At 44.2% G+C, this 22,815-nt stretch overlaps 1 protein-coding gene across 1 annotated transcript in view; it reads left to right on the top strand.

Annotated features, from left to right (window-relative positions):
• PTH1R (parathyroid hormone 1 receptor) overlaps window positions 1-20,819 on the top strand; it is a 105,449-nt gene extending 84,630 nt beyond the window's left edge. The window contains exons 6-13 of the mRNA XM_042816859.1: window positions 584-770; window positions 3,572-3,725; window positions 10,618-10,678; window positions 12,521-12,587; window positions 15,266-15,360; window positions 17,422-17,563; window positions 18,316-18,357; window positions 19,083-20,819. Coding sequence (XP_042672793.1) covers window positions 584-770; window positions 3,572-3,725; window positions 10,618-10,678; window positions 12,521-12,587; window positions 15,266-15,360; window positions 17,422-17,563; window positions 18,316-18,357; window positions 19,083-19,445 — 1,111 coding nt within the window. The 3' untranslated portion in view covers window positions 19,446-20,819. The remainder of the gene's footprint in view (window positions 1-583; window positions 771-3,571; window positions 3,726-10,617; window positions 10,679-12,520; window positions 12,588-15,265; window positions 15,361-17,421; window positions 17,564-18,315; window positions 18,358-19,082) is intronic.
• Window positions 20,820-22,815: the final 1,996 nt, after the last annotated feature.

Raw genomic sequence — 22,815 nt, 5'->3', positions numbered from 1 at the left:
CAGAGATCTATGCTTTAGTATCAGTGAGAGCTGTGCATGTATCCTGCCTGATGCCTGTACATCTGGGAAAACAACATGTCTGATGCACATTTATGGCACGTGCACTGAACACTGTGCAATGCTGCATATGAGGATGCCCATGCCCTGTACACTGCACAGCTGTTGATGGCTCACTGCATCCTCTAGCTTTAGACTCACAGCACACAGCACACTGCATGCATCCTCACCACCTCAGCCCAATAGAAGCGAAATGCATCTTCGCTTCTTGACAGAAGCTCCTAGTGAGAAACAAGAGCTTTGCTCCATCCCTGGAGTTGCTCAAGGCCAGTTTGGATGAGGCCCTGAGCAGCCTGATGTAGTGGGGGGTCAACCAGCCCACAGCAAGGGGGTGGAACTGGAGGGGCTTTAATGTCCCTTCCATCCCAACCGTTGTATGGTTGTCTGATTCTATGAAATGAGTATAGGTACCATGTTGGCCTAATGCAAAGTCAATGGTGTGGGACTCTCAAGAAGCAGAGGTGACCCTCAATCTGTCTAACAGGTAGGCTAACCTACTCCAACTCTTCTCTTTGCTCCATGCCAGGCGTTTGCACTGCACTAGAAACTACATCCACATGCACCTGTTTGTCTCCTTCATGTTGAGAGCTGTGAGCATCTTCGTGAAGGACGCGGTCTTGTACTCTGGGTCAGCCTTGGAGGAGATGGAGAGGATTTCTGAGGAAGACCTGAAATCCATAACTGAAGCACCTCCAGCAGATAAGTCACAGTTTGTGAGTATCACCACAGCAATCTCATACCTCTGTCCTTTCTGCCCAATGCCTCACCCCTTTCAGCAAGGTGTTGGACCATTACCCACTATTACTGCAGTGGGTGTTTGGTTGATTTTCCACTTGGAGCTCCTCTCTGTATGAGCCATAGAGGCAATACTATGCTATAATGTGCTATAACGTCTGTACCATGAAACTAACACCCAGGGCATTGCACAGGCTGCCCAGAGAGGAGGTGGATGCCCCCTCCCTGCAGACACTCAAGGTCAGGCTGGACAAGGCTCTGAGCACCTGATGGAGCTGTGGGTGTCCCTGTTCATTGCAAGGGGAATTGGACTAGATGGCCTTTCAGGGTCCCTTCCAACTCAAATGGCTCTATGGTTCTTGGTGACTTGAAAGACTTTTGGTGCTAATTCCAAGGTTGGAGTGGAGGTATTTCATGAGGAAGAAAGTCAGTGGTAGATATCTCACCTTCCTCTAGCTTTGCATCAAACCATGGCTGGTTGATCACTTCCATCTCTGATCTGATGATGGAAAAGACTTCTTGGAAGAGTCAGTGGAGAGTCTGCCAACAATCCAAAAGAAAGTATAGGGTTCATCTGCATAAAAGCAGATGTCTGCAAACGACACATCTTCATTCATTCTTGTAAACTCCATTTTTTTCTATGGTCAAAGGAAATCAGATCAACACAAATAGTAAAGAGCATGATTCATCACATCCCACAGTAAAAATTTAAGTGAGGTCAGGTGAACTTGACTCCAGAGTACCTGTGTCTCTTCACTGCACAGATGGCTCAGATGGAGACATCTGCATTGTCATGTGGTTGTTGGATTGAAGCCTATCCTCAGAATTCAAAATTGTCCCCACCTGCTGAAGCTGTCTACTCCCCTTGTCTCTGGTCTCACCATAGACCTCCTATGACTGATCCTTGCTATCCACAAACTGCTGGATGCTACAGGAATGGGAGAGATTTTTATTAGGATCAAATGTTAACTTCAGTTCACAAAAAATAATTAAAAAGAAATTAGAGCTAGCTCAAACACACTAGTAGAGCATCTCCACCAATGGGACATCACCGCTCACAGCACAAGCTTTGTGCCTGTGTATTCATTTGGCTTCATAAGTGTGTTTCACAGCCCATGCTACTGCCAGGGACCTGGCTACAAACAGCCCTATTGTCTGGTGTTTGTTCAGTGGCAATAATCACAGCAGTTGTCCTGCAGCAGACGGTACTAAGTGCTTCTCCAAAGGCAGCTGTCATGCCACAAACCCCTCCAGGGAGCTGTGCCTGTTGACTCTGTGTTAGGATGCACACCTCATTTTGGAAATAGCCAACTGACGTAAGCTTCTGAGACCTTGACACTCACATGGCCAGTCGTGTTCTGCTTTGGGACATCCCTACAAATTGCTTCAGGTTATCAATAGGAGAGATCACGACTTATTACAAAATCAGCACCTGAGATGTTTGCTAGCGTGTGCCTAAGAGCTCTGAAATGGAAATTTGTAGCATGTTTTCTTCTTGCTTCACAAATCCATTTCATTATTTCAGTGATTCTGATCAGAGTGCTCAGTGCACTCCAGTGCATTCTCCTTGTGAAAAGAACACAAAATATTTCACTGCATTGTTCTCTGTTTCTCCTTGGGACAGAATAGTTATTAGGGATATTAGCAAATAAATAGCATTTCCCATTCTGATGAATTGACAGGCAAACAAGTGACGAAGGCAACAATCAATACATTTATTTAGTTTCCCAAAAGGAGTGGAAGCTTTGCAATTATTGTCTGACACTCTCTGTGTGGGAGTAGATGGTGATTTTTAATGAATATAGAAGTTATTGTTAAGACTGGATGGGATTTTTTTTTAATTTATCTTCATTCTATTCTCACTTTTTCCCACGTTTGCAAAAGAAGGCATTATGTGTCCCTTTGTATCAGTTAAGCACACACAGCATCCTCACTTTGCAGTTTTCCTCTAATTGGAGTGAGGAATGTTGGTAACAAGGGTAATTTTACCCCACTCTGCGAAAAGGACAGGGGAGCACTGAGTCACAGTCAGTTTTTTCCTCTCTCGTAAGCAAAGGATTGTAGTTCAGTGTGAAGTGAGAGGCCAGCTAATATTCCCATCGAAAATCAGGGACCTGCTAGGTTTCCCACCTTGTAGATCTGTGCAGAAAATGCCCTGATATTTGGGGTGGAATCTCTCCATGGGCTCTGGAAGAAGTCATACTTCCTGATGGTGGTAAGCCCAGGTGAGGTGATTTGCACCAGGTCACCCAGCCCAAGATGACTTGGTCACAGTCCTTTTGTTATCATGGCCACGAGTCATAGGAAAAGGATAAGGCACAGAAACTCTAGGAAGTGGGTGAACCTCTCATCTCTGGGTTTGGGGGAGGAGTGTCAGTTCACTGTCCACTCACATGTGTCCCAGCCCTCCTATACCTCCTTGCTCACCTAGAACCATCAAATATCCCAAGTTGGAAGTGACCCATGAGGATCACTGAGTCCAGTTTCTGGCTCGATGTAGGACAACCCAAAAATCAGACCATATGCCTGAGAATGTCATCTAAATGCTTCTTGAGGACTTGATATTGGGAACGTGGTGTCATGCTGAGGAGAAACTTTCTTCTCAATTGTTCATCTCCTCCTGCATTAATGCTCTTCCTTGTAAAAACTCTGCTGGAGAATATTCTGGTTTATTTCTTCCTTTCTCCTTGCTTCTCAGCCCATCTTGGCAAATACGGATTTATGTAGAACAAGAGTTTCACACCATGTTTCTAACCCCGTCTTTCTGTGGTCATTGCAGGTGGGTTGCAAAGTAGCAGTTACCTTCTTCCTCTACTTCCTGGCAACCAATTACTACTGGATTCTGGTGGAAGGGCTTTATCTCCACAGCCTCATCTTCATGGCTTTTTTCTCAGAGAAGAAGTATCTCTGGGGATTCACGTTATTTGGCTGGGGTAAGTAGATATGGTGGCTCTTGCAAGGACAGTGAGCTCTGTCATGAATCCTTTATCACTTCTGAATTGTGGTATTCATACAGTGACACTTCCAGGATTTCTGGAAGGATCACTCAGGGCTTGGAGGCATCTTCCCATCTTTCCAGGGCAGCAAATGCATGCATGCAAGCTGCTTTTAGTGCACTCTCTGTGTTATCCCCAGCTCTGCCAAGTGCCTCTCACCAGCATTGAGCTGGAGGGGTTGGAAAGCTGCATGAAGCTGTGAGCATCTGCTCCCAGCAGCAGAACTCAGCTCCAATTTCCTACCTCGGGTCTCAGTGGCTGTAAAAAGCTCCTGAGGTTTTGCATATGCTGGAACATCAGTGGAAGCCTGCAGTTTGGGGGGAAGCCTTTTTTTCTTTTTCCTTTTAACCCAGGCATCTTTTAATGGAGTAAGGGATGTGGGTGCAGAGGGGGTGCTCATTAGTGGAAAGCATTGTGGGGCACATGCACTTCAGATGAGAATGTGCTTTTTGTTCACTTCTGGCATAAACTTTGGCTTGCAAGGAGTTATGAGGTGTGGGTAGGATGAGGACAATAAAAACACTGCCCACCGTTGTCTGAAGCATGCTGACTGGAAGGGAGAACAGGAAATATATTAGATGATCAGGAAGGACACAGCTACGAATGATGGAGTGTGAGTCTACAATGGAGCTTACAGCAGGAAAAACCTGCTCAGAGATACCCATGGTTACCTCTAAACTATGTGGCCCAGGTCACTTCCCAGCTTCAGGCTCCAAAATGTGCCTGGCCACATCCTGACTACATTTTAGAACAAGAGAAGTGTCTGTGCTACGCCATCCCCATTCCAGGGCATGACTTCTTGCAGAAGAAAACCCAAGCTTTTGGATGCTGAATGAACCATGGCATACCTAAAAATCTGGGCAAACCAGAGCATAGGCATCCACAGTCTGTGAACACAGGAAGAAATGGTAGATACGTAACATGGAGAAATATTAAGAAGGGCTCCAGGAAATGACTGGCAGGCTGCTGTTTTGCTTTGGCACCATGCATAACAGCAGAGCTCTAAGCAAACCAGATGATGGTGCAAATCTGAGTTTAGGGAGGATGGCACTTTTTTGCTTTGTGAGTTGGACTAGATGACCTTTAATGGTCCCTTCTGACTCCAACAATGCAAGTGATTCACCAGCCTGCAGGACTCTCTCCATCCTTTCTCCTTGCCCAAAAGCTCCTTTCTAACCTTGTATTCCTAGGCCAGAAACAACCAGTGCTGCCTCATAAGGGTGGGAGGCACAATGTCAGACCAGAGTGGGCTCCATCTCTCAGACAAAGCTGAGTCCTACCCAGTCTGTAAGTTTGTGGGTATACATAAATAGAGAGATTTGGGGGACGGAGCATTTCTTACCTTATCTGCTCTGAGACATATTCTTTTTTAAGACAAAACAAATAAACAAAACCCTGCACCCTCTTCCAAACCTTCAAGCTACATAAAATTTCCTTCTCAGAAAATGTTTCTGTACAGTATGGAGAAGACTTGGAGAAGCAGTTCCCCAGAGCAAATTCTGGATGAGGGGGAATCAGCTGAAAAATAATGCCATATGTTTAATCATACTTGATGCTGCTTATAACATAGCCAAAGGAAAACATCCTAACAGCCATGGGTTCCTCTCATTAATTCTTCCAACCACTGCCAGAATATAATCATTTTATCAGTGCGACCACAAAGCTGAAGTCACACCTGTCATAACACCAATCATCTGTGTGCTTCCAAAAGTTTGAGGTTGCTTCATTTAAATTCCTCTGGAATGAGAAGATAGGATCCCTCCCGTTGCATTTGTTTTTGCTTTGTTTTGATTAGCATGATAATGTACACACCCACACCCACACAAATGTATTGCTTTGATAGCTTTTGGGCACTGGAAAGGGCAAGACAATCCAAGAGCCACTGGAGTCAGTGGAAAAACTCCAGTTCCCTGCAGTGGGCACTGGATCCTGCCCATACCACAGCAGTGAAGGACAGGGAATTGGCGATAAATTATTGTGACATTCCACAGAGGTATATAGAAAATACATCTTCCCCCCAAAACTGGGATTTTTGATTTTTTTAAAAATTATTTTGTTATCTATTTTATTTTTTATATTTTGCTTGTGCAACAATAAACAAGGGAGGATTTATCCCGTTTGGAAATTTCCAAGGTGAGGGGAAGAAAAGATCACCCTACAACAGCATATTTCCAGTCTACAGCGGAAACCAGAACATATAGTTGGCCTTTGATGCCAGACCCAAAGGTTTCAGTCGGGTCTTTTCAATCCATGTTCTCACTGGCACAAAGGAGCACAGCTCCATGGAAGTTAGCTGTGCCCTTCATGCAGTTGCAAAGGAGGCACCGATGGCAGAAAGGAAAGTGTTTCTTGCCAGCACCCAACAAAAATAAATAAATAGTGGTATTATGGGTAACAATAAATTCCCCAGCAGTCTTCAAGTTCCATGCAGCTGTTTTATGAAGGAAGTCTAAGAAGCATGACCAATAGCCAGAAAACCCAAGCTGATTCCACTGGCATTTTTCCTTCACACCACGTTAATTCCTCCGGCTGGACTGTGCTAGCTTTCAGCTGCAGTGCAAGCGAGCACTGCAGGAAGACCTAAACAAGACCAACAGATCCATGGGTTGTTGTTAGAGGTGCTTAGGTCCAAAATCTCATGATCATAGAATCACAGAATCATATTAAGGCTGGAAAAAGCCCTCTAGGATCACCAAATCAAACCCCCAACCATGCCCATGTCGCTCAGTGCCACATCTCCATATTCCTTAAATACCTCCAGGGAGGGTGACTCCACCACCTCCCTGGGTAACATTTGCCAGTGTATTAACACTGTTTCTTGAGAAGAAATTTCTCTTAATATCCAACCTGAAATATGATGGGAAGCCCTGCACGTTTATCTCCACAAAAATCACCCTTGCCTGAAAGTACTTGTCCCCACCAAAGCAAGACCCATATGAAAGTGTTGTTGGTCCAGTTTGAGATGAGGAGGCTTTGAAAGACAGTGACTCAGAAAACACTCACTGTAACTCAGGGAAGTTCTCAAATAGCAGGGAACAGAGACCAGATTTCTCCAGGTTTGCATAAGGTCTTTGTTGATAAGTTTTCTTCTCCTAGCAGACACTTTGCAGCCGCCTCTCTTACTTGCACCTTTGATACATTCACCATTTATCTATGTTCCAGAAGACATATCCATTGGGAATACACAAGAAAAGTGGCTGGGTTGATTTGACCACCAGGCTTTGTCTAGGTTGAGGTTTGCAGTTTTTCTGTCTGAAAGGGAGATCGTAGAAACATAGAATCATGTAGGTTGGAAAATACCCTTAAGAACCCCAAGTCCAACCATCCACCCAACGCTACCACGTCCACACATCCCTTGAATACCTCCAGGGATGGCAACTCCATCACTTCCCTGGGCAGCCTGTTCCATACCTGACTATATAGCACCTGCATTGTACACACTGTGTGTGTTGACTGGAAATGCACAGCGCATACAATGTGGATTCTGTAGAAGTCACTCACGGCATCGCCGCCCAGCCATGCACATGGTGTCTGTAGGCATGGGGAGGACACAAATGCACCCATCTGCTCCTGCATCTGTCAATACACACAGCTAATAAGGAGATCATAGGCTTTTTGGAGACACACTATCCTTCCTTTGGAGGGTTGGCCAGATGCATTTAATCACAAATGGCTTTCTTTCCTGCAGAGCTGTTTCCTCATGGGCACCTGCTTGCTTGAGGGTACATTTAGATACCTGTCTTGGAGGTGTGCTCAGTCCTGGTGTTCTGGTTAATGGTTCTGCTGTCTATGGGTGCTGTGAATGCTCAGCAGCAGGGATGGTTCATCCCAGGATATTGCTGTCACACGGAGATACCTAGGAGTTAGGGATCCTTCTCTGAAAGTAAGAGAGTTGCTGGAGGGAAAGCTGAGCCTTCTGACTCTGTCAGCTTATGGACTGGATTACCAGAGTGGGAAAAAGTGTTTGAACTCTAGAAATTATCCGGTGGTCCAAAATCATGACATTGACATGGAGAGAATCTAGAATCTCAGAAACATAGAATCACTAAGGCTGGGAAAGACCACTAAAATCACCAGATGCAACCCAACCCACCCCACCAAGCCCACTGACCATGTCCCCAGATGTCACATCTCCATGGTTCTGGCACCCCTGCAGGGATGGTGACCCCACCACTAAAAACTCCATCTAAAAACAGGGCAGAAAGAGGACTCATTCCGCTCTCTGTAAGTGTAAGAATATTTATGATCACAGTAAAGGATCATGTTTGAGACTCACAGAGGTAAACGTAGCAATAAAACTGGTGCCAGGAGTTCAGTTTGTGTGCCTTGCAGAAAATGTCAAGGATCTTTTCCCTAAGCTTGCCTGAGCAGTTAGAGATGGCAACCCACAATAAATACAACATGTCGGGATTTTTAGCTGTAATTACCTTCTCCTGTATGTTTTATTGTTGCTAGGAAGCTGGAACACAACACAGGATTAGTAGGAATGGAAACAGTGTCCTTTCTGAAGTACGGGACAGACTAGGGTGGAACAAGTATGCATCCAGTGCATCCAATCTCCGAAACAATCCATCTTTCAAATTCAGAGCATCACCATAATGGGTGAACACTGCAGTCTCAGAGGAAGGCAGCAAATCTCTGAGCACAGACAGTTGATGGAAATGAGGATATCATCAATGTTATCAGCATAGTCACACACAACCAAGCCTTTGGTAGCTCAGCCAGGAGTTTGGTGCACGCACGTATTTTTTTGTAGGTGGGTTCTAAACAGCGAGGAGGAAATAGAGGGTGCTTGTTACAATAAATCATCACCTCCCCCCAAGCCCTGATCTTCAGCATGCTCATGGGTTCCCAGAGCTACAGGTCAAGTATTTTCTTTCCACCGCGGGAGATTGTTAAGCAGGGTGCATTCCTTATAAATGTATCTTTGTAGGCAGTGCTGCTGCGCTGGACCTGAGTGAGGCTCTGTGTTTAATTATTTATGCTTTCTTATATTACCGTAGCATTTAAAAGGTTCCAACCAAGATAACGGCCCCGTTGTACACGTGTGTATGAGACAGGCGTCCCTACCCCACACCCCAGCTCAGGAAAGCGTCCGTGGTCAGGAAAGCCTTTAAGCACTCTAATGAGACTTAAGTGCATGCTGAAAGTTAAGCGTGTGCCTATGCACGGCGAGCCCCAGCGAGCTCAGACTGTGAACAGCATATTTACAGTCATCGGTGATAAATGTCGCCTTTATTTATTTTGTGATTTTTTTTTTCCCCACCTGAAAGGGGTTATTCTTCTGGAATTTGTGGAAGCTACTGTGGATTTGATCCTGCCTTTTCAGGGAAGCCAGTAGGGGACTCAGTTGTACAAATAAAGCAGAACTGGACCCTAAGAAAATAAATAGAAGATGATTGCATTTGGATATTGGTGATTCTTTTACTTTTTGTAGGGAAAAGATGATGCCCAGTGTAACTGAGCTGAAATGAGGATGGTTACTTTGGGAACTAACCTCGGGCTAGAGTATTTTGCAAGTATTTCTCTGAATTCCAACATTTGTCTGCTTCTAACAGCAAGTTTCTCATATTTAGCAGAGCTTTTAAACCATCCAGGCCAGTAAAAATCAAAATGGAGCAAAGAAAATTTGAGGAGAGTCAGGAGCTATGAAAAGGCCCTTGACATGTCATAAAAACAAAACAAAATTTTAAAAAATCGTCTCCAAAATTTCCTCCTTCAGCTGATGTCTACCTCTTACTGCTCTGGTCAGTGTATAGTCAGGCATTGTCTTGCTGACCATTGAAAAATATTTATTATATCCATAGAGCGGAGAGCAGTGCAGTTTTTACAGAGGTTCAGTTAGAGCTTATGGGTGAGTTTGAGCTAAAAGCCTCATCCATTCTTTTAAATCAAATGGGACAAGGCTTGTGTTTTAGCCTTGAGGCCAAGTGGTACCACACAGCTCACACCTGTTCACCTCTGCTCCCCATCCCCAGAAGGGATGGCTTGAGCCTTGAAGAGGGTTTTTTGGGATGGTTGGGGGGTATGAACAGGGGAAGATGCCAAAGGCATGTCCAAACCTGGTTTTGTTGCTGCCATGATTCAGGATTCAATGCAAGGACATTTTTTTGTGTGATACATTTTAAGCTTGATTCCAGGCCCACCTTCCCTTGAAGTCAAAGCAAAGGAACAGATGTATTCAGAATGATGCACTGTATGAAACCCATTTCTGCTTTTAATTGAATCAGTTAACTAGAGCAGTCACAAACGTTCAAGTCCTACAGCCCATGTCTCTAAAAGGCAGAGCCTTTTACGGTACAGGAACTTGGTGATTCATACTGACAAGTCCGTGGCCCTCCTCAGGCCTGGACCAGCTGAGCATCTCTAAACACGAACCAGAAAGTTGCTCGAGCCAAGACCACTCATGGTTGGCATCTTGGAAAAGCAATCTGCTCTGTTTTGAGAGCCAGGAGACTTCAGTAGGCTGGACATGTCCAGACCATGCAATTTGACCTCCATAAAATGCTCCCTTCCTGTGGATGGTTTACTATTATAACACCTGGATTACAGAAGATCTAGAAGACCAAGATCATGGAATTATGGAATTGTGAAATTTGGGAGAGACCACTAAGATTATCTAACCCAACCAGCAACCTGTTTCCACTGTGCCTGCTATCCATGCCACTCAGTGACACACTGAGTAACAGAGATCATACGTTCCTTGTCCAGATTATGCCTGAACATTTGAAAACTCCTTCTTCCACCATCCCCTATCCCTCTCCACATGAGCTTGTGCTAATAGAGACCTCAGCTCCATAGTGACCCCACTACTTGTGTTTCTTTGCAGGACTCCCTGCTGTATTTGTTACAGCGTGGGCCAGCGTGAGAGCCACTCTAGCCGACACAGAGTAAGTCGAGTTGGATTTTCTTTTCTCCCTTTCCTGTGTGATGCCTTTGTGGGGTTTTTGGCATAGGTGACTTTGAGGGCGAATCAAAAGGAAAAAAAAAAGAACCAGGCAAAGCCAGAATGAATTCCAGCTATGGCGTTAGTAAACTGTTAAGGTGAGTAAGCAAACTGATATGGTTAAGATGGGTTCAGTTTTCCTGGCTTCTCAGAATTATACAGAATTGGATGAATGTGAACACCTGCAGCTGTTATCCGTGGGGCTGAAGGAAACTCTTTCACAGCTAGGCAGAGACAGGAACGGCCTGAATCATGAATGAATGACCTGCAGAGCACGGTAGAGTTGAGTCATTCACTTCTCCTTCCAGTAGAGGAACTGGAAATCATGGCATGAAACTGGAAGGTAGGAGGTTCAGTGCAGTCAGAGGAGGTGAAGCTGTAACACCTTGCTGCAGGAGATGTGGATTCCAGCATGGACTTAGGATTAAGAAGCACTCTTATAAACTCATGGAAGATAAATTGCTCCAAACATATTAAGCACTCAGTAATGTACTGTCATCCTGAACTGCAGATTGTTCAAAGAATTATTGTGGAATAATATGATTATCCTCTAGCCCAATTATCCTTAAACATCAACTTCTGGTTACTGTCAGAAAAAAAGATACCAAATCAGCCACTTCTTAGGTCCTACACTAACAACCCAAAGCCCCATGTTCTTCCATTAAGCTGAAGAAAGCACCCATAGCATCCCTGGTACCACACAGCCCAGGGCCGACCACAGAACAGCTGTCATCTACATCCATAACTTTGCTATCAAAATTTGAAGGGACCACAGGCAAATAGCTTTGCCTAGGAAGAGACTGCTTTCCAAAGGGTAAAAACCTAAGCTGTAGCCATGGAAAGACTTGGTAGCACAGCTACTGAAGTATGACGCATCTGCACTGGCACAGTCTCGTCTTTGTACAACCTTTCAGTCAGCATCAGTGGTTTCTCTGCCCCTGTCTCTCACTTTCCTTGAATGGTTGCCTGGGCAGAGTTTGGCCCATGAAATGAAAACTGCAGCTGCCATCTGGAGGATGTCTGGCTCAGATAAAGAAAGTCCTGTGGCACTCCTCTCTCTGTGGTTGGAGAGAGTTCAAACAGAGTAATTAACACCAAGTGACCTTATTCCATGGCTGCTGAAAACTCCTGGGAGGAAATAGTGTCCAGCCCCTCGTCAGCAGATGGAAGACCATAGATGAACATCCATGCTACCAACAGCTTGCCCTTTTAGTCTTTACATGGATAAGGGCTTCACTTGGATAAGGAAGATAAAGGCTTTTGTGGGTTTCACTATGAGAGCAAGGTTGAGGGAGGTACACAGAATCTGAATGTGAGGAAAACAGAATTATCCATATCATAATGTATTTGGCAGGGCAGATCCCCAAGGAAAGCTGTGCAGGTTTATTCGGAGGGGTGGTATGAGGACATTTCAGCCAATGCAAAGCCCACCATAGCCTCTTTTGTTATCATAAAAACCAGATTATTTTTAGTGCATATTTTTCTCTTAAAAAAGTGAAGTGGGAAAGGGTGGGTTCCTGTCCCGAGGGGACCGGTCTTGGTGCCTATAGAAAGAGCTGTTCCACCATCTAGAGAGTACAGCTTTAAATGCACTTACCAGGGGTTTCGGTTTTGAATGGTATGGCAGCAGAAAAGGGGCTACTTTGAAAGGTTAGAGCTAGGCCTTTCCAACCCAACAGGCTTTGGAGAAATCCCAGCCTTCCAGGGAGGATTTACCCAAGGAGACGCCGAGCCTGTTGGTCTTTGTAACCAATGGTTTCCTGATGGGATGTCAATCTCTTCTCAGGTGTTGGGACTTGAGTGCTGGCAATTTAAAATGGATTATTCAGGTGCCCATCCTGGCAGCTATCGTGGTGAGTACTGGCTGATCACAACAACTGGGATGCAGTGACTGTATTTGAGTAATGGGTGCACAGTGCAAAGAGCTGGCCAAGCTATCCTGCTCTAATTACACTCTTCATATATCCTCATCAGGCACCTGCAATGGGAAGCACTGTGACAATCTGCATGAGGGGAAGCTAGTGGGTCATTATGTGTTTGAGTAGAGTCCTAACTGGCTTGAGAATTTGCTTTCAGTTTTTGGGTATTACCCTCTTTCTTCTCCCTGTGGTTCTCTGTGGTCCTCTATTACTCCATAGCAAGCAAAAGAGCTTTTCCACACTCACTCTCCATTACATACAGCCTTGAGTAGCTGAACAGAGTCAGTAAGAATCTCTCTATAGCGGGTTTTGTATCAAACTCTGTACTTTGCTCTGACTTACAAATAAGGAGGCCTTTGGGATAGGATCAGTGTGGAGGAGAAGAAAACAAGTCCACCTGCATATAAACAGCAGGACAGTTTCAGAATGCGATCACATGTGTGAAGAGGTGAGCTGCTTTGGACTTGAGGGGGATTTTTTCTTCTTCAAAATTTCCTTTTGGTAGAAATTCTCCACCTGGCTCTAGCAATCTGTTCTGCACCTTTGGAAGAAACAAGTCACCAAGACCGCATCGTGGTCATTGGAAATGAAACAGTAGCATGGAGAAGTTCAGATAGTTCAGCTAGATGAATGCCAGCAACCTCATTGCATTTAATTTAAAGCCCAATTAGCAGAGGAGAAAGAGCTCGATTGAGGCTCGTCCTTGTAAAAATAATGTTCCTCCATGAGGCTCTGCTGTGCTTGTACCCTGGCTATATGCAAATGAAGCTATTTATCATGCAAAAATATTCTGTGGGTTGTTTCTGTTTAATTTCTGTGGGTTTATATTGTTCACTTGGCTGCTTTTTCAATTCCCACACTGGCTGGTCATACGTTACTGGACTAAGTTATGCATTTTCTGGATGTACTTGCAGAGAATTTAAAGGCTGAGGGGTTTGAAATCCCTTCACTCTGTTTCTACTTTTGATGTCATTAATTTGTCTGTATTTTTTGTTAAACTTAGCACATGTTTGAAGAAAAGTCACAGGAATTTTCCTCCTGACTATGATAATGTTGAGAATCTCCAATTTAGTGGACAGATGCAGAACAAGATCTCAATGCTGAGTGTTTTCAACTAGAAAAAAACTCATAAAAGAAACAAAGTTTTTTTTTTCCCAATTCTTTTTCCCTTTTTTTTTTTTAATTTAACTTTGGTTTCCAATGAAAATGAATTGTATATGCCTGTAGGCCGTGTGCTTCTCTGCCTATGGTCTACCCATCCCTCTCTCAGAACCTTTCTGCCAGTCCATAAATTCTAACCAAATGGGGTTGCAGAGATGTTAAATTCCCACAAACCTCATGAAAACAGTCAAACAGATACAGGAGAGAAATTCTACTAATGCCCCATCAAGGAAAAGGGTGTAATGTGACCGTACTCCTTTTTAATGCAGAGGAGAGCTGTTTGAAATGAACTTGCACCTCATTAAAGGAGAAAGAATCCAACCACAGAAGACAAAGCCATAGCAAACCAGGCCGTGTTCATTCAGCTGTTCAGGGAACTACTTGTTTTAACAGCAAGGATAATTAAGCATTGGAACTACTTCCCATGGTTGTGGCAGGATCTCCGTCATGGAAACATTGAAGCCCAGATCTGCTGTAGCTCAAACCAAAATGAATACAAGGAGGTCTTATGGGCTGTGTTTTGCAGGAGATCAAACTAGAGGTCCACAATAATCCCTTCTGGTGTATGAGCCTCTGTGTGCGGCATGGTAATTTGTTTCCTTGAAATGCTGCTGTTATCTGAGAAGTCAGCTGATTGCTTTAAACCTCCAGAGAAGCCCATAGGCATCAGCATTAGCCCAGAGATATGCAGCCATATGGGTGCTTACACAATGGCTCTGTATGTGACCTCACCATGTCACCAAGAACAAATGTGTCTGGGGCAACAGCAGGCATGATCCTGGCCCCAGTGAAACCAAACCTCAAGGACATCCAAAAAGCCAGGAATCCCTCAAAAATCTCCCTGTAGTTATATTGCTCTTCTGTGTTCTTGATCTATCATATCTAATTATGCCTACTCTCTGCCTTCTACATAATGCAGTTTCCTCAATCTTCTTTATTGATGTGCATGGAAACATGGGAAAACATCATTCTAATACTTCTTTCAGCCTAAGACAACCTTATTTTGGGGTTGACTGTAAGGGACAAGTATAACCAAATTTCGCTTTGCTCCCTGGGCACCAAACTCAGACTGAGAAGTTTATAAGGCCATAAAAACAGCCCACACAGAGTCGTAAGCCACCTTCATGCGAAAGGCAGCCCAGGCTGGATGGCTCATATGTCAGCGTTTCATTTGGGATGCCTACACTTTCGTGGAGAAGGCCATTGCTCTCCCTCACAGCCCTTTGGATTAAACACAGCTGAAGTAATCCCACCCACCAACTACTGGGTCTTTCCTGGGGAGGTCATCTCTTGCATAGGAGAAGATCTTTCAGCTCATACACAGCACAGCCACAAGGTCATTGCATGCCGCAACCCTTTGACTCATCTGGGGGAGACACTGACTGGACAACATGAGCACTGACTGAATGTCTTTTATATTTTGTTGTTGTTTCTTTTTCTTCCTCTTCCAGGTAAATTTTATTCTTTTTATCAATATTATCAGAGTCCTAGCAACCAAGCTACGGGAAACAAATGCAGGGAGGTGTGACTCAAGACAACAGTACAGGTGAGTCATGAACCCTCCTCATGTTTTGGGTCAAAACATGCTTTCCCACTAAACTACAGGAGGAGCCCAGGATGTTTGGTTCAGCTGAAGACACTGTAGACACTCAAAACAAGGCAAGAAGAATGTCATCTTCTGTGTAATGCAGAATGATCAGCAGCCATTTAAACCTCTCCTAAACTTATCCAATCCAACCCATGGGACTTGCCTTGTAGTATAGAGAGGAGTTCAGTCCCTCCAACCAGTTTGGAAGTGGCTGTGCTGGCCTGGAACTGAGAGTGCAAAAATAAAAGCACTGTTTATGCTGTTGATGCCCCTAATAGTTGTACTGCTTTATTTATTTTTGCTTATTTCCCTCCTGTGCTTTGTAAAACACGGTCTGTTTGTTAAACCTGCTCTTCACTGGGTGCTTCCTGAAACTTTGCTGGAAATCTGGCATTTCCTTGTTTGTTTTGTTTTCCTTTGCCCTGCCAGCTCTATTCTCTTGATAATTAAGGGTATTTGCAGCATAGTCGAAATGGGACAGAAAAAGCAGATTGCTCAGCCACCTCAGCTGCTTGAGAGCTCCCAGGGCTTCTCATCATCTCTTGATCTGACAGACCAGCAGGACGCACACTGAGGGGGAAGAACAGAGTGTTTTGGGCTGCAGACCATGAGATCATTGCTACCATCTTCCTCTCCAAACACAAGATGTTTCATTTGAAGCAGGAATGAGATTTGGCTGGAAAATATCTCTCCATTTTCCTTTGCTGCCCCGTCAGAGCTCTGATTTATCTATTTATTTATTTATCCCTGGCTGAAGCTTGCTATTAATTATGGTTTGGATGAGGGCTGCTCCTTAATGTTTTACATTCCCTCAGTGGTTTCCAGTTGCTGGACAGAGATGGTACCAGAGCTTTCTGGTAGCGATGTCTGCCCCTCTCAATAGTTGCCTGCACTCAGTGACTTGCTGTAACTCTTGGCAGCAGTCTTAATCCTTCAATTAGCATCACTTCCAGGCAAGGCTGGTTCCCTCAGGAGCAAACTCAGCCAAGTACTCAGGGCTTCATTGTAGTTCACTCCTACTCCTTGCTATAAGTCATGTGCTGAGATGGAACTTCTCTTTCAAATGGGAGCTAGTATAGTAGACCAATACTGGTCTAGTATTAAATGTGGAGGTTGGTGGCCCTGCATGTGGCAGGGGGTTGGAGATTCATGATTCTTGAGGTCCCTTCCAACCCTGGCCATTCTGTGATTCTGTGATTCTGTGATTCTTTCCAGTGGATCATAGACTCATAGAATCACTGAGTTGGAAGGGAACCTTAAAGACCATCTGGTCCAACTCCCCTGCAATGAAGAGGGACACCCACAGCTCAATTGGGTGCTCAGAGCCCCATCCAGCCTGACTTTGAATGTCCCCCAGAAACAGGGCATCCACCACCTCTAGAAATACTGCTCTCCAAAATGCCTCCTATAAGTGATGATGTCCTCCTTACCCCATGCTGCACCATCCCCTTGGTATATAGCATGATTCTGCTCCTAGGTGCGCTTCCCTCCCTACTATTGCACAGAAGGCACTAACCCAGGGGGGACCTTTATGTCTTGCTTCAATAAGCTACACAGAATTGCAGCATTATAGAAAGGCTGAGGCTCCCTGGAGATCATCTGGTCCAACCTTCCTGCCCAGACAGGTTCAGATGGAGTCGATGGTCTAGGTCCATGTCACCCTTTCACCTTCTTTCCATGTTCCTCTCCCGAAACAGTGGATGGTCTGAGACAAAGAAGTCTTGGTGCCTTCATCCCCAGTACCTACATCAGCATCCCATAGGGACATGTATGTAGAGAGGGAGACGTGCTGAAGGATGGATGGGGTTGTGTCACACATCACAAGAGAAGAAATAGCTTGAAACTGGAGATGGACACAATGCTTTTGTAAATGTAAGATATATAGGACTAGCCAAGGGCGCATGTTAAGACAGAATGAAATTATGCATGACAGACACCCAAGGTACGAGATGGACTGGCTGGGAGTTTCATTCCATCCAGTGATTTCCTCTGTGTCTTTCTCTTTCCTTATTTCTACAGGAAGCTGCTGAAATCTACCCTCGTCCTTATGCCTCTGTTTGGCGTTCACTATATTGTTTTCATGGCTATGCCATACACAGATGTGTCAGGGATTCTTTGGCAAGTTCAAATGCACTATGAAATGCTGTTCAACTCTTTCCAGGTAACTGTTAACTGTGTTGTAGCTGTTAAACTACGGACACAAACACACAGAAGAGGGAAATGAGAGCGCAGAATGTTCTCTCTGGAAAAAGGGTTGTGTTTACAGTATGCCAAATTTCATTCACAAGATCATTTGACAATATTTTAGCAGCAGGTATGTTTTATATTTGCAAAATGGAGCGTAAAAAGGTTTAGTGTGTTGCTGTTGAAAGATAACTTGCCCCACAATATCATGTAGCTCCAGACTAGACATAAGCTGGTAGAGATCCAGAGACATGTTGTTTCAAATTTGTTCAAATTTACTTCTCCCAAGCTGTCTTTCAGTCCTGTGAATTGATTCCTCAGTTCTAGGTTTGAGCAATATGCAGCTTCATTTACAGGGCTGGTCCTATACAAGGTGCAACAGCAGGAATATGCAACTCTCTGCAAGCAGAGTTGTGTTGCATGGTCACCGTACGTCTTTCCTGAGAGATTAAGTTTTGGCTTATGTTCTACTACCTATCATCATGGTCAACTGGTGTGAATAATGAAAGGTGAACAGTAGGTCTGGGAAGATGAAAGTTGAGAGAAACTCTAAAGAGATGGGGACAAAACTTGTGTTCATGCACTTCCACAATTCCTGTTGGGTGAAGATGGGATAAAATAGCCCACCAAGATCTAGGTAAACTATTGGCCAACAAAAAAATGTAGATGGTTTTCTCACATCTCAGTTCTTTTGATTCATATTAATGTGCTATTTCTTTTTCATTCTAGGGATTTTTTGTTGCCATCATATACTGTTTTTGCAATGGAGAGGTAAGAGTCATAAGCTTCTTAATTATTTTCTACCTTTGTTAAGCTGGTTCCAAATGTGGGTGGTAAGGTGGATGCACATCACTGTATACCCCTCTTATTTTAGAGATGCAGCCCTAGTTTGCACTCACTGAAAGATCTATCCATCCACACAAAAAGTTCATACATTCTTTTTGGTCATATAAGACATACAGATCAGTCTGCAACAACTGATGAACTACTGGAAGTAGCTGGTGGGGAAAAGAAGTGTTGTTTTTTTTTTCCTTTTCCCAGCACAAGTGCTGTTTAGTGCCTCTCAATATCAGAGCTGTGTCAGGAATAAAAGTGGATTGATAGAATAGCTGTTTAATCATCAAGCTCTTTTGTTAGGCCAAGCTTTGTTGATCTTTTTATTCTGCTTCAAGTGATGTGCTTTAGTTTTCAGATTGTTTTTGAGCTGTCTTTGTTTCTTTAAATTCCCTCTGTGGCTGCATAGTAAAAACTTAGCTGATCAGTGAATGCACACTGAATTATGATCTTGGACAAATGTGAGGCTGCTATAGGCAAAGTTTATGGATTTAAAGGTGAAATGCAACTACAGATAAGCTCCTTATGTCCTGCAGCATAAACCCAAGATGTTCCTCCCAATTTCACCCTCCAGAGAGTTCCCATCCATGCAGATATTACCTCCTTCTAATGACTCTCCCCTTCTCCTTCCGCTCATGCTTTTTTCCCTCCTTGTTTCTCAGGTCCAGGCAGAAATAAAGAAGTCATGGAGCAGGTGGACATTAGCACTTGATTTTAAAAGGAAAGCACGAAGTGGGAGCACAACCTACAGTTATGGACCAATGGTTTCCCACACCAGCATCACAAATGTAGCCACGAGGGGGGCACTTGCCCTTCATCTCAATACAAGACTTATACCAGGGACCCTCAATGGACACCGGAATTTACCAGGTTATGTAAAAAATGGCTCTATTTCTGAAAACTCTATGCCTTCTTCTGGACCAGAGCAGTACAACAAAGATGAAGAGTACCTGAATGGCTCTGGGCTTTATGATGGAGACAGACCCACAGTACTTGTTGAAGAAGAAAGAGAGACAGTGATGTAAGGAGAAGAAGAAACAAAAGGATGAAAAAGGTTCCTGGAGAGCATTTAGTGGGCAAAAGAATATCAGGCCACACAATGGATGCCAAGGGTTTCCATGCCTTTTCTCTGTTCTGTGGAACAAGAGGTTAAGTTATATGGAAAAAAAAAAAAAAGCCACCAACGTGGCCAGTGGTTGATCACACACATATACCCAGTGATCTCAGTCTCCCCAGTGTTAATGGAGGCAGGGCTATCCACAGGCCTTGCTACATGCTGAACAACAGAGATACTGAGAGTTTGTGGGGAGGGTTGCACAGCAGCACGCGGTCCTTTCACTTCTTGGAGAACTTGGGCAGTCAAGGAGGATGGGAATCTCACCCAGTAAAGCAAGAGTCTTGCGGGGAGCGTACATTGTCATCTTCTTGCAAGGGTACAAGCCACCTGAGCATCAGTGTCTTTGGTTTGGTTTGCTCTGTCCTTTTTGAATCTGTCTGGTAACACACATGAGAATGACCAAGGCCCTTTGGGTACCATACCTGTCCATTCTTGCAGCCAAGTTCTTAATGTGCACAGCTTGGTACAACTTGGGACATGTTCTTCCCTTGGGCATTCTCACTCCTTGGCAAACAGGGGCAGGTTTAACAGCTCATGGTCACTAGATGAAGGCAAAAAACTACATTCTTCTTTCCTTGACTTGAGTACCATAGCAAGCCAGAAACCAGTGCAATTTTAAGATGGGAAATGCAGTTAACAGAGTGTGTGACATCTTTTGTGTGACATTTTCAGTCTTCCAGATCCAGCAGTAGAGATAGGCCCAGTCTGCCTGCTCCCAGGCATTTTTAGATGGGGAGGGTGTTTGCAGATCTTCAGCTGTGTGTCTGTGTGTGCGTGTGGCTAAAATCAGCTCAGAAGGTCGCTATCTCAGCCTCCCTCTTTGTGGATGCTCATGGAAACAAACATCAGTAATGTTCTTATAAAGTTACACATTTCTTCTCATTCTCCCCTCTAAATTACTTGTTTCTCACTAATCCAAACACTCATGAAGAGAAACACGAGATGCTGGATACAGTCAGGCAAGCTTGCTTTCATGAGGTTCAAGGGCAAAATCTGCTGGGTGTAAGCACAGAGATGGCTCGTGGACAGTCACCTTCTGAGCATCTTCTTTCTTTCCCATTCTTAGTGGTCGAGACATTCAAATGAATCACACATACCTACAGACATCTGGCCAGCATCTTTGCTGGTGTGATTAAGTATAATTGCAGCCAAAGTCACTGATTTTGCCCAGAGACGCTTAGAAGAGGAAATATTGGGGTTGCCTGAGAAGGGAAGAGCAGAAGAAAATTTAGTTTAGATGTTCAGAAGAAAATCTTTAATCAGAGAGTGGAGATGCACTGGTACAGGCTGCTCAGGCAAGCTGTGGGTGCTCCATCTCTGGAGGTGCTCAAGGTCAAGCTGGATGGGGCCCTGGGCAGCCTCAGGTGGTGGGGGGCAACCAGTCCATGGTTGGAACCAGATTGGCTTTAAGATCCCTTCCAGCCCAACCATTCTATGATTCTATAAAATGCCTGATTCCTACAGGAGAGAGAGACCAGAGTCTTTTGTCACTTGCTGGTGGTTTTTGCAAGGAGAGCCAGAAGGTTGTTTCCTGACACAACTCATGTCTTCAGCAGTGACAAAGAGATATGGCTCTTGTTGGCCAACAGTGTTTTGTTCTTCACACTTCAACCAGGTGAGCAGCTAGGAAAAGGTCTTTTCTGGTTCGGAAGCATGATTCAGAATTTCACAGTAATGGGAAATTAGGAATGGTGACCAAACTTGTCACTTCCTCAAAGAAAAGACTCTGGTTGAGCTGGCTTGGATCGTCTCTTCAGCCCATCGTATGTCACTATTCCTTTGCTGCAGTCTGAGAGTCAGACCCTCACGGTTGTTTTATTTCTTCCAGATAAGTTTCTGGAAGCTGAAGTATTTTTTACTCCACCTGGCTGTTACTGAAATGGAGCAGAGATCAGTCATTGGGGCAGTTTGCAGAAGTCTTTTAGGATGCAGGTGGGGCCTGTGGAATGTCTTACCATCTATCCTGATCCTTTAGGTATGTCTGCTGTGGCATATCAACCAGCGCTTCTGAGATGCATCCACTCACTTCACACTGCAAGCTCTGAGTATGTATGAAGGACTAAATCCTCCAAAATTCTGAAGGAGGTCAGGGTGAGCCTAGAGATCTTGACTCTGTTTTCTGTGTCTCACATCTTCAGGCAACTTCTCAGGTTGAAGGCCAGTGTAGTACCAAGCCTCCTTGCCTTGGCATCTCTGGGCTTTTGATTTGGAATTGGTAGGGAGCGTGGTGGCTAAGAGTCAATCCTCTGCAAGGCACTGAAGCACCTCTCAAACAGCTGCAGACCTACATGAGCCAGTCTTTAAAAGCCAGTATTTATTTGTGATGTTCGATTGTTTTTTTTTCCTTATTTTGTATCATCAGAATAACTCAAAACTCCTCATAACCATTTACCACCAAACGGCAGCTATTGAAACATTGAGTTTGCAAAGCATGGCTTTTTTTCTTTCCCTCACGCTCTCTTATTGCTCTTGTTGCTTCTATGAGCAATAATAACAATGCTAACAGTGGTATTACAGAGGAGTTAAGTAATCCTGCAAGAGAAGTCACCTCTAGTGAAAGTTTGGCATGGAGAGCTCTGCAGAAATCTGTGTCAGCCCTGCTCTGCTCGCTGCTCGCCTTTTCCTCACAGACATTGGCACAGCCTCAGGAGGGAATCAAAGGGGCAGAAGTTCTCACTAGAGTGTGTACAGCTGTTATTCAGCATCCCGTGTGGCTGAGCTGCCAATGAGAGAGAAACACATTGAGTGTGCTGGCTCTGGTTTTCTGCCCTTCCAGAAGTACGTTGTGCTTAAAACGTGCCAAGTAAATGCAATGACCTTCCTTTTTTTTTTTCTCACTCAGAGGAATTACTTGGTATCATTTCACTGGTGGGACAAAACAAAAAGGCATACAAAATAAAAGCCACCAACAAAACACCAAAAACCCTAGTGACTCACTGTTTATTTGTGCTTCTTACAGAGGACTCAAGATTAATAACATGTTTGGCAATTGCTTAACAAAGTTCAGGGGATTAGCAAAACCCATAAAACGAGTTATAAACAAATTCAGCACCCCTCATAAACAGAAATGCATTCATCACTAGATTGTTGAGAATAAATGCTTAGAAACTGGTGTTGAATGTAGATAAAATTTACATGCATGAGGAATGTGCATGGGAAGAAGTATTTTCTTGATCTTTTCAAATACCGATCGTACACAGTAGATTCTTTTTCCTTGGTGTTCGTGTTAAGGAAAAATAAAGGGAAAATGCCTATACCATAACAGGGGAATACTTCTG

The sequence above is a fragment of the Centrocercus urophasianus genome, unplaced genomic scaffold (genome assembly GCF_019232065.1).
Source record: "Centrocercus urophasianus isolate 14NV4802_14NV808 unplaced genomic scaffold, USGS_Curo_1.0 seq_16, whole genome shotgun sequence".
Classification (NCBI taxonomy): domain Eukaryota; kingdom Metazoa; phylum Chordata; class Aves; order Galliformes; family Phasianidae; genus Centrocercus; species Centrocercus urophasianus.
This window is presented reverse-complemented; position numbering and strand designations above follow the sequence as displayed.